General features: G+C 41.4%; 1 protein-coding gene across 3 annotated transcripts in view; it reads left to right on the top strand.

Annotated features, from left to right (window-relative positions):
- Positions 1-374: 374 nt before the first annotated feature.
- LOC137803460 (low-density lipoprotein receptor-related protein 8-like) overlaps positions 375-12,725 on the top strand; it is a 64,544-nt gene continuing 52,193 nt past the window's right edge. For all 3 annotated transcript variants that reach the window (XM_068601943.1, XM_068601934.1, XM_068601952.1), the window contains exons 1-2: positions 375-485; positions 1,114-1,230. In XM_068601943.1, the coding sequence (XP_068458044.1) occupies positions 419-485; positions 1,114-1,230 (184 nt within the window). In that variant the 5' untranslated portion in view covers positions 375-418. The remainder of the gene's footprint in view (positions 486-1,113; positions 1,231-12,725) is intronic.

Raw genomic sequence — 12,725 nt, forward strand, 5'->3', positions numbered from 1 at the left:
GTGTAGTATTTGTGGCCTGCATAAATGACTTGTCGCTCTGTTTTTTTCTATTCTATCATGTTCTACTCTTCTAATTTGGTGCTTTGAACAGTAGAGATGGATGTTAAACCAAGTTGCTGTTATCAGACTGATGAAAAGCGTCCAAATGGACCTCGTTTTGTCTCCAATGTCCATGATAAATGTTGAATCAAAAAAAATAAAATAAAAAGAAACAGTAAATAATACATCTATTCTAGTCTTTACTTTTCTACTCTTCTCCCCGCCCCGCGCGCTGACGTCACGCGCCGGGCAGCCAGTGAGGCGGAGGAGGGGGTGTTTCACAGCGGAGAGGCAGGCAGCAGCGTCGCAGCGCTACAACGAGAGCGGCTCTTGGGCTTTGTTTTGTGGATGTGAATGAGCTCCATCACCTCCTTCAGAAATGTGGACGGATATAAGGACGTTGCTACTTTTTTATTCGTTTGTCCTGAGGCTTCATTTCTCCGAAGGTCAGTGTTTTTTTTTTTTCCTCTTCCTTCGCGCGTGAGACGTTTATGAAATAAAATATAAACCGTGTATGTGTGTGTGTGTGTGTGAGAGAGTGATGAGGATGTGGAGGTGAGAGATGGGAAGAGCTGCCGGTACTCACACGCGCGTGTGCATTTAATGCTAGGAGGAAAAGACACACATATCTATGTGTTAAAACGCAAAGACATGAATTGTTTAGTTAGTAATGTGTGGTAGTCTGAATTAATTGCTTGGGTGTCCGGGGTCTGTCATGTGTTCCAGGGCTGTGAGCGTCCATACTGCATCAGAGGCAGTAGCTGTAGTATCCCAGACGGAATCTTTGTCTTTATGTTGTGGAGAATTACGTCCGGCCTCTTCTGCTGCGGGTTCCTCCTCCTCCCATAACAGCTTTTAATTATCATAAAGTAGATCAGAACAGAGAGAAAACACAGACCATGACGCGCCCCAGCCAATTGACCTGAATGAATGCTGAATTTCAATTAGGCATTCATTTGCAAATTACAGTTGAACTACAAGCGGTTACTACTCCCACTGCATCCGTTTGTCGCTGATCCATCTGGGTGCTGTTCTCCCCTCATGTTTGTTTTTGTCTTCTTCTTTTTCTTCCAGCAACGGATGAGTGTGAGGATGGACAGTTTCAGTGCAACAACAAAAGGTGTATACCGACCATCTGGAGGTGCGACGACGATGACGACTGCTCAGACAACAGTGATGAAGAAAACTGTCGTAAGTGTAAAAAAAAAAAAAAAAAACAGCGGAGAAATGAAAAAAAAATATGCTTTGTTAAGCTGAGAAAAAAAAAGAAATGTGACGATCCGACTGTTATGCAAATATCACTATAGGAATAACCTGTGACAATGATATTAAAATAGAACATAAAAGACAAAACAACTTAATTAGGTCACTGCAACCCCCCCCCCCCCACACTCCCTTCCTTCCCATTGCCAATCATCGAGCAATTAACTGTGTAAAAATGTGGACTAAAACCAAAGCATCCTATTGTATTCTTTAAATCTTGTACAGCATTTTTTTTAATCTATGAAAACCGCTCTTAAAAGAAAAGAAGAAAAAGTCTTATTATCATACATTTCATAGCTGGAACTGCTTCCATCAGCTACAATTAAAGCTTACCTTGATGGTCTGTTCATGAGTGGAATGTGTATGGAAAGCTGTAATGTTTAATGTCATGAACCTGTTAATGCACCTACGCATAGGTCTCTGACATCATTTTGTTTTATTTTTAGGGAGCTAGCTTTCAGAGTAAACAATGAAAGTCACAAATAAGTGTGAATTAGGCATATATATATATATATATATAATCACATATATCATATCATAACATGTATATTTAGCTTAACAACGGTAAATTAGGAGGAACCATTTTCCAATCTTCAAATAAGACGCCGTCCACCTGAGAGACAGATTGCGCGGTGCATCGGTGTAGTGCACAGCACAAAGCTCTGACAGGTACCTCGGATGTGTTTTTCTGCGCAGAAATAATAGAATTACAGTTTCCGTTCTGACTGCCAGCCTGTGGCCTATTTTCTTTGGAAGACTGCGAAGTTGTGCCAAAAGCTGAATCCAAGCCCAGCATGTTTGCCGTGCAGAAATGTTTTTGTGTGTGTGTCTGGGTTAATTGTGGCTCGGGAGGAAATCCTGCACCTCCCCCTCACACACACACACACATATATATATATATATATATATATATATATATATATATATATATATATATATATATATATATATATATATATTTTCCTCATACCTCTCTCAATCTTTGTTTGTTTCAGTCTTTCTCCCACAAAGTCCCACATACATAAACCTGTTGTGTACCCCTCATGGTTCATTTACGTGTTATTCTGGAGGTGTTGCTCTTGTTACCCTGTTTCTGCGGTCAGCAGGACGAGTCCTTGGGCATCCTAAAGAAAGCCCGTCATTTGGAGCATCTTTGTTTCTAAGAAATTCATGTGTCACCGCCACGCACGCACACACACACACACACACACACACACCCCTACCCCCGATGTTTAGAAATCATCATTACTCTGTCAGGCTGTATTTTCATCAGTTTTTCCTTTGTGAATGAAATAGGAAATTGTCAGAGAGGTTGTATTACCCCCTGTGTTCCCTATCAGGCAAAGCTTCTGACGCATTTAGAGTTTAAGGGAAAACACTCCTCCTGAAAGCCTTTTAAGCTGAGACTAATGTCAACCCACCATTTGATGATTCTGACAGTATTACTTGCCATTATATTGGAGTGGCCTTCTCACAGTGTCCATTTATTTCCCTCGCGTGTGCTGTATCTGCGTGGGCAGGCGGATGGGGCCGAGTAAGGTTTGTCTCTGCACTGGCATCCTGAGTGTTGGACCACGGATTCGCTCGGCATAGCAGTTGTTTAACTTTTACCCCGTTTGATTTTGCGGAGCGCTTCTCTGGCACACTGTGCAGCTCCGGCCATATTTAATGAATGTGTTACCATTGAAGTCATTCTCATGGGTTGCTTCTGTAAACTCGTTCTATTTCTACATCTGAAGCGGCTTAAAGACATCGTCGTGCGCAGTCAAGCGTAAACCTGCGCAACATATGCCGCACAGGGGGAGATTGCGGTGAGGATTTAGCTGACACACAGCAAACTGTGTGCAGGAATTACACCGTGTGTCTCTTGTTCACTATTAAGTGTGTACGCATTTGTTTAAATGTTTCTGAATTATTGAATGGAAAGGTCTCTACGCTACTTATTCATAATATATTACTTCAAAACAGAAGTCCAAACACAAGGATTTAGTGGATGAATAGGTGCAACAGACCATGGTCATGAAATATGCAGGAGGAAATCTTTGCCGCAGCTCCATATTTGTCATGCCAGTGTCACCTTACATCCAATCTGCATGCTGCTTGTGAACCTCAAAAGAACAGGTGTAAATATCTTAAAACGCTGCTTCTGCTCATCCTCTTTATGCTTCACGATCCTCCTCCACCCTGTTCCTGTTAACCCCATCCCCCCACCGGTCCACCCCCAGACTGCCTCCCATCACCATCCCCCATACGCCAAACTCTATTCCCCTCTGACCAGTCACTTGCGGCATGCACCCATACATACATTCATACGTGCATAATTGCACTCATGAGTATGCATGGCCACAAGTAATGGACCAGACGCACATGAGCATTAATGCATGAATAAACACATTTTGACGCACATCAGTGAACTCTGAACCTTTCAGCAGAATTGAAAACGTCAACCACGGCGGAGGCTGTACATTTTGTTTACCGGTCGCACAGCATTTCTGGGGAGGATGAGACGCAAAGCCACCCTGCCTCTTGCCTCGTCTGGAGTCGACAGCAGTTGAGGCAACAAAAGAATTGTGCTTCGAATTCTCAAAGTCAGATTTGTGAAAACTCTGACACGGAGCCGCCGTTTAATCCTCACCCTGATTATAGCGGCATATCGGCCGGTTTCCATTTATCTGCGGTACCTTCAAAGTCTTGACTTTCTTCTCATCCTTGAATGTGATAACGATCCATGTCATTCGTGTTCATGAATTTAACATCAATACCTGCAGGGAGGCAGTTTTCACATCGCCACTTGGAGCTCACAGTATTTTTTTTTAAAAACTTTTCCCAAATATGCAGAGTCAGCAACAAACTGCGGGGCTCCTCCTTTGTGTCCTTTTACCTAATAAATCTGCACAACTCCTCCACTTTTCAAACTGCCTGCCTGCGCTCCTCCACACCTCCTCTCGCATTAGCTCATTAATTTATTCAAACAACTTTCAAGGAATGCAGCCTCCTCCTCTTCAACAGTGTTTGTCACCAAAGTCTTGCCAACACACCAAGTTTTAGAAATGCACTAAGTGTCCCTCCAACCTTGCTTCATGCTTCATTCAACAGTGTTTAAACCTCAGCTGCTCTTTGTCTTCGTATATCTGACACCAGTTGAGAACAGAGTAAAAACCCAAGTGTGAATTCAGTGTGCGCTTCATATGTTCTCTCCTGTCTCGCAAAGCCTGTAAATTGATCGTCACAATTGCTCACTGGCTTTAACTTTGAAATCCTACATTTCCTTTAAAATGCTACAAGTGTTGCTTTGAATACAAAGACATAACTTGGAGAAACACGCTATTTAGATAGATACTTTATTAATCCCCAAGGGGAAGATTGTTGTCAAAGTAGCAGTGCCACAGACACCAAATGTAATAAACTAAACACAAAATAAAATATATAAAAATATATATACACAATGAATACAAATAACTGCAGTAAAAAACACAATGAATACAATTAACTGCAGTAAATACAATAACTGCAGTTAATTAAGGAAATTAAATTAAATGCAGTGTGCAAAATAGGTATATATATATATATATATATATATATATATATATATATATATATATATATATATATATATATATATATATATATACACACACAAAAGATTACAACCATAACTGTGCATAAATACACAATAGTGATTGTGTAAAGATAAAAAAGATGAAAATTTGTCCACAAGATGAAAATGAGACCACAAGATGAAAATTAGTCCATTAGTGGTAAGAAAGAGAGTCTTTTGTTTGCCTTATGATCCGCTTTTTGTTGTTGTTGTGTACTGGACACTTCCCAGCCAGGGATCTACTTGCAAATGCAGAATAATAAGATAATGTTCTGCTGTGTGTCATCGATGTTTTGGGGAGAAGAGAGAAACTCATCATCCTGACGTGTTTCAGACTTATCAGTGTTGAAAACATGTCTTGTTTTTTCTCCTTTTTGCCCCCCACAGTTGTTGTCGCTGCTTGTCTGCGTTTGACAGCGTAGAAGTGAGGCATTGTTGATGATGTGGAAAAACAAAGACAGTGGGATAAAAAACAAGTGAAGTTGAAGTGATGGAAAGTGGGCAAAGAAATCATTCAGCCCTGCAGGGTGAGACGGGGCGGTTGTTTGTGTTCCTCTCCAATTCTCTCCATAATCTCCACGGCTGTTGACAATCGCACACAGCGTGGAAAGGATTATGCCTTTATCTGGCAATGCAATGAGGCAGGTCTCCCATTGGGTCTGAGGTCAATTCATGTTGTGTTAACTCACTCATTCGCAGGTTACATTCTCACGACGGAGCTTTAATGAGTGCAGCGATGTTTTATCGCCCAGATAAAGCAAACTTTGAGGCAAAAACTGTTTAGTTCATGAATTGAGTATGTCTAATTGACCTCGAGTCTATTATCCAACCCTTTAAAAAAATAAAGAAGAAAAAGCTGATAGTAATACAATAATAGTTCTCATATTTTGTGTAAGTAAATATAAACTAGAATGATTCTGCAGAGATCAATGGATAGATAATATAGATTTCTTAACTTATTTTCTTCTGCACCATGTAAAGCACTACAATTAAGATATGTTGACCTCACCATTAAGCACTAAATTAAATGTGTAATGGTGTACGTGTCCAATGGTTAATTCACATTAATCAGGTTTTAAATCATCTCCCAGTCTGACCGCCAGCCAGTGACGAGACATATTCTCCCCGAAAGCACTTAGTGCTTAGTGCATTCGTAGGCTTCATGTGTCTGAAACTCTCAGAGGCCATTGCCCCGATACAGATGTCTAGTCCCCGTCCACAAGTGTGTGTGTCTGTGTGCGTGTGTGTTTGTGTAACTGGGTTTGTTTGTTTGGTCGCTCTACTGGCCTAGTGCCCTGGGTCTGGGTGTCTCAAAGCCACCACGCTCAAAGTGATCATTAAGAAGGCTGCAATTGAGCTATTATCTCAGATTAGTGCAGAGATGCTGCGAAAGAGAGAGGGAGAGAGAGTTAGAGAGAGAGAGAGTTAGAGAGGGAGAGTTAGAGAGAGAGAGAGAGAGAGGGGATTAATGTGGGGATATAAGGATATAAAACATCACTCAGCCTCAACCTCTTGCCCTCTATCGTTTATATATTCATCCCCCATTCCACTTTTTTTTTGCTTAACATAATATAGAAAGCTTTCATTTACATCATTTTAAAAATTACACCTCCCAAAATGCCTCGTTCATTTTGAAAGAAAGGAAGCGGATATTTCTCTGGGGACGTTCTCAGCAGTGCGAGTTGCCTCATGAAAAATGCTGTTTCAGTTCAGTTGATTCATTGATATTGTGCCGTGGTGTTAGAACAGCGTGAGCTGCATGAAAGCAACACTAGTTTTTAAACTAAATAGTCTTGCGTGTGGTTTCAACTCAGGATTCTGATCTTCAACGCTTATTGTTTTTCGGTCAATTGACTTCATTGCGGCTTTATTTGAATCATGTTGTTTAAAAGCTGCCATGAACAATGAGGTTTAATGGATGATCTTTTGTCACAAGTAGGACGAGTGGATCGATTCTACGAACCTTTTATGTTCTTTTCTTGCATATTTAGTGTTTCCTTGTTAGCCAACGCTGCACATTTTGTCCTCTCAACAGCACAATGGTGCTAAACATGTAAATGTCAACTAAAAAAAGAGAAGATGTCAAGCAGAGACAAATATTCACAACACCTGACAGTTGTTGTGAAATTGTAAGAATGAGGACAGCCTGCCTGTGCCTGCATCTGGGGAAATGTAGTTTTTCCTTTAATGTGTCCAGCTCGCTTTAAACTCCTGTCAGTCAGTTACAAATAAATGCCACAGATAAAGTAATGCAGGCTATCGTTTTTTAGAACAGTTACTCAGGAGCGGCAGTGAAATGAACCCAGGTGAGCTTGAAAATCGATAACGCACATGCGGGAGGTTTCGAGAGAAGCTGCCTGCTCTGTGAACCCGGGCCCCGGGGCCACGGGCATCCAGCACACACCGCCTTTCATCCTGAATCACTGTCAGAAAAAAAAAAAAAAAACACACACACACCCACAAGGGAGGATGTTGGCACACATTGCAAGAACTGTGGCCCTTTGCAATGTGTGATTCATTTTTGTGAAAAATGTCACTTCATGTGACTCAACAGGCGTGCTTGTGAATCTTTGCCGATAGCTCCGGGGTTGTTGGGATTGGCGGACTGTGGCCGCGAGTTACACTTTATTTAGATTTATCTGTTTTGTGGATGAGCACACACACACACCCTCGCCGCAGACCTAGGACACGACGCCACTCCGAAGCCGAGCCAGGGTAACGGAGAGCGTCGGCAGCGCGCGTGGTAGTGAATCTGGAATGATGAACAAATGGCTGTGACACAGCAACGAAAGGCCTCGGTCTCTTTCTTTTATTGATGATTCAGTGTCGCTGGATGAATTACGGCTGTCACTTCCACTCACAGATGCAGCAACACTCTCTTGCACGGCGACACAGTCACTTATTACAACGCCACCATCACAGTGTTGAAGCTTTGCACGCAGGCCGTCACTGCCTTGGAATTATTCCACCTGCCGACATGTCTCCACCTTCAACCTACCTCAGACCCTTTGTGCCGGGCTGGAAATGAGACTAATGCATTGCTCCTGAAGGGCCAGACAAAGGGACTCGAGACTTGTCATCTACTGTAGATGCAGCTATGATTGGAGCTGGGAGATTGAAAAATTATATATAATCAGTATTTAATGCAAACTTATCCAAAGTGCTACAATTATTGGGGTATTTAAGTATCAATCAATCTGCTGATAATATTATTTAGTAGTGATTAATCATTTAGTCTTTTTTTAGCTGGTTTTTTTTCAGTAATTTTTCGACATGTGATATTAAATATCATTACCCCACTGTATCAATCCGGGATAAAAGTTTAATAACGATGGTCGTATTCATTGTATTCAGCATATCACCCACTCCTCCCTGTGCTCTTTTCAAGTACAGAAAAGCTCTTTATGAGACATGAACTCTTTGTAATGTCAGGCTTCTCCAATTAGATCTGACTTTCATTATGATTTTCATCATTTCACATGTTATAACCGGAGCGATCACCTGATGCTGCTCATTCCTGTGCGACTGAAGCTGATGGGCATGAAGTCATTTTGGAGCATCAGCTCGAAACATCTTCTACAGGTTTCATGTCATCGTCGGAGTGAAGCCGAATCTCTTCCCGGTCAAAGAATAACAAGTTATTGTCTTAACGAATTCTAACTTTATGAGTTGACGTTAAATGGGGATTTAATTCTGACAAACATTGCATCATCTGAACAAAGATAGCACAATCAGACTTCATTTACTCAGCAATAGATTTTCAAGTGTGGGAAGCCTTGAATCCAGATGGCAACAATCAACTCGTGTTTCTACAAAACCAACCTTCCAATTAGTTAAAGAGCGCTTTTACATGGAACGTTTAAACATGTCAAACATTGGAGCTCAATGTAGATTTATACAATGTGGCACTTTATGAAGGAATGCACATAGAATTATGAAATATAACAGAACTAAACGGCGGATCTGGAGAAAAGCTCTGCGCTCTTACACACAGCTTTTTGTCACTATTTTGTTTTTCCAGTTTTCTTTGAAATGCTCAGTCATATTTCTGCACATGCTGTACGATATTGGTTGCATATCAACCAAAATAAATTAATATTGTTTGCATTTCTCATGAGTTAGAAACAAATGTAAATAAGACCCAAATTGCTGCATCTTCCCAACTTTGATTTGGGATTTCTAATAACTTTTTTAAATTATTATTATCATTTTCACCTTTAATCACAATGTAATATGGAGCTTTTAATAGATTTCTGCTTTCCCTTCAAGGAAAAAAAAGCAGATGTTATAACAAGAAAGGTCAGCTGTGTCCAATTTTTTATTTAGAAAGCTTATATTCAATACATAGGCATATGAATGCAACGCTCAGTCAAGATGCTCTTGACTGTGTGCGAGTTGTAGCTCAGTACTTGGGTAGAAGTCTGCTTCAAGGTAGGAAACACAATGCTGATAGAAAGACAGAGAAGTGGGAAATGCTGGCTGGCAGATGGTTTCGCTGAGTTGTGCCTGACCTCATGTGCTTTGGAGAGGCATATTGTGATCAAAGCTCAGCAGCTAAGCTCTGCCTGGAGAAAGATATGTTTTAAATGCATTGCCATCAGCCACTCACATGCACACACACAAATATGTACGTACACAGGCACTCACTCACACACAGGCTTCACATTAAAAGATAGAATAGCAGGATGTGCACAGACACTCATACCTCAGTGTGGGAAGTGTTATTGGGTTGTGCACACCTATCATGCAAAAAAAAAAGTGATGTAATCTCAAAGATCACCAGAGAAAGAAGAACAAGAGCGGTGGAGGGTGGAGAAACATACAAGGAGAGGATGAGGAGGCAGTAGAGACGAGCCGAGGATGGGGTTGGCATGGAGTTGGGGGTTAGGAGCAGGGATGAAAAGTGCTGCAGTGTCATTGATTTTTGAGTGGTTGTGTTATTGTTGTGATGCAGATCAAATAAAGAGTAGCAAATAAGACATCACATGTGGTCGCTCATTCAGGACGTCAAAGTTGTCGAGGTGTGTTCTGCGTTATGCCGCACAATCTGGATATCCTCAAATAGTGAACACAAAAAGACAAAGAGGAGGAGTCTTTCTCCAGAAACACAAGGACAAGCTAGCACTGCAAACAAAGTAAACAATACAGAAAGACACATTAAATTCTTACTCCAGAGGACAGAATTGAAATCAACGATCCCCGTTTGGTTTGAATGAAGACAGGCAGAGCGTCTTTATGGGAGGCACCAACTCACTACAGAACATCTGCTCGTCATAGCAGACACCTGGCACACGGGCAGCGTTCATGCTCTACTCAAAATGCTGTTTGAAGAACACTTTCTGTGTTTAAACTTTATTCAAAACGGCAGCTAATCAGTTTGTCTTTTATAAACTGTATTCGCACTATCTTTTTGTACTCCGTCTCCAAAAAAAGTCTTTGAAAAATCTTTAAAAAAGGCATTTGTTACATTATATGCATTTGCTTGTATCCACCTGTGCTACTTCCTCCAACATCAGGACTCCTGAATCTACTTTAAAATCAAATTTACTGTCGCCTTTCGCTTGTATTGACCCAGATATAACTTGTTTACGTCCGCACAGCAGAAACCCCCTGCATGCATGCAGTACAGTACCGCGGCCTGCTATGAATCTCACCAACACGTGATGTGATACAAGGTAGAAGTAGTAGCGAAAATGCCCCAGAAAAAGCCTCATTAAAATGCCTCATGCAACAGGAACCTTCTGTCTATCACACACATTGTAAAAATAAATTCATGATCTTAACATTAATGTGCAAGCTTGCATTCATTTTATTCATAGGGCTTGTCAAAATGGCTTTGTAAATGCAGAAATTGTGCTAATCACAACCACTGGTGGTGCCGATGACTTTTTAAATGAGTCTCCAAAATCTTTATCCACTAGTAGTGACATTTTGGTGTTCAGGAATATAGACCAACGCTGCCGTTACATCCCTCGGGTCCTTAAGGCTCAAGTAAGATTTTATGGAAACGATTAATTAATCACTTCACTTCTCTCCTATTAGTTTAAGTGAGGCCAACCGAAATGCTACGACGTGAAACAAGTGTACCGTGTTTTTAATGGAGCCATCAGAGCTGTTCATGCATCAGAGAAAACCACAGAAAAGAGCGCGGCTGCTGAGTCACCTTCACCATTTTCACAGTGACACTCACTTGGAGATGCAATGCATTAGTTCGTCCTGATACGGTGTGCAGCACAGGCAGACGTGTCGAGCCTTGCATTGCAGAAAAAAAAAAGATTGATCTCTGTGTTTTGACATTAATATGTGGTGGTTGGATTTGACTATTCATGAGTAACATGGAGTATTTACGTCAAGTCGTCGTCCTAGCTTTATTGTGCATTCACAGTCCAATCATACATATTAATTTAAGGCGTTACTCGCAACGGATTATGCGATGTGCCCACCCTGTACAGTAGCTGCATTGTGCTACTTTGCTAACATTCAGCAGCTCTGGTGCTGAGAAGGAAGCCTTTAGTCACGGTCTGAGTAATCTGCGTCTGTGGTGGGCGGCTGCAGGACTCTTTGATTGGACAGCGGGCATTTGGTAGGCCCACACTCGAGGATAACGGCCCTCGCAGAGTCCATCAGTAGCCGTCTGCGACTTTGCGCCTCCCGTCTGACGCCAATGTGCCGTTTATGTTTGTGGGAGGGAAGAAGAATGAAGAAAAAAAAAACAAACAGACAAAGCATTAAGCCTGAAACACCGGGTCTACTCGTGCGTACGTGGGTAACTGTCGGGTTGTGTTCAAAGGCAAGCAGCAGTCGGGACTAAAATCTTAATTACCCTGCCTTCTAGCTATGGGGGCAGATTTTCTAGAACAAGAAATTTGACCTCAGGCAGTATTACAGTTATGCTAATTTATGTCTGCAGTGGGAAGTGTAAAATCCAGCTCTCAGTGACTTGTCGCAGCAATTTTAAGTCTGTAGTCTTCAGGTCAGTCAGCATCTTTAGTTTTCAGTTGGAGCATTGTGTTTTGTATTATTGGAGTAAGGTTTTTGCAAAAAAAAGAAGAAGAGAGGAGATATGTGTCTCATTCTCTCTGCAGGGTAAAGGCTAATCTCACAATTACCATTACAGTCCCTTGATTTGTAGACGGACACGATAATCCAGTGTGGCACACATTTCCATACACAGAAGTGACCGCGCTGCATGCTGTCCTAGTGCATTTGGATGCCTGCTACTTGGAGTGGCAAGACGCCTTTTAGCATTTGTTTGAAAATTCAACCCTATTGCCAACTGAAAATGTGTCATGAAAGCCTCCTTTAAAAGTAATGGGAGTAGACGGAAGCCTTTCTTAAGGCTTTAACAAGTATTTTATGTTCTGCGTTTTGTTCAGAAACAGGAATGTAATGACTTCATATAGTAATTCATATACTTGAGATAAGCTGAATGCAGAGAATCTCATGAAAAATAACTGTTATGGCTCACAGGCCACATTTACACTTCTATTATGTGGCTACAGCTAAAATAATTCACATCTGGTTTTCAAATAGACTCATGTATGACTGACCCCAAAACAAATCATCTCCTTGACACCTATCCTTAATTTAATCTATGACGGACAGCACGTACAGGGCTGTCCCTATTCCAGTCTGATCAACAGCCCGTTGCAGCTTCTGTATGAGTCTTGAATTTGCTTCAGGGCCTTTCTTCCTGTTGCTATGTGTGACAGAAGGACATCATTTGTGAAACTTTATCTGCCTCTGTTACAAGGGACAATCTCTTCCAGTTTATATTTTTGGACATGGGGTTGTGTTTGCATCTGGCATTGGAGTTGGACATATT

The sequence above is a fragment of the Clinocottus analis genome, unplaced genomic scaffold, assembly GCF_023055335.1.
Source record: "Clinocottus analis isolate CAN_PGR_092001 unplaced genomic scaffold, fCliAna1.0.p SCAF_11, whole genome shotgun sequence".
In the NCBI taxonomy this organism is placed as follows: Eukaryota; Metazoa; Chordata; class Actinopteri; order Perciformes; family Cottidae; genus Clinocottus; species Clinocottus analis.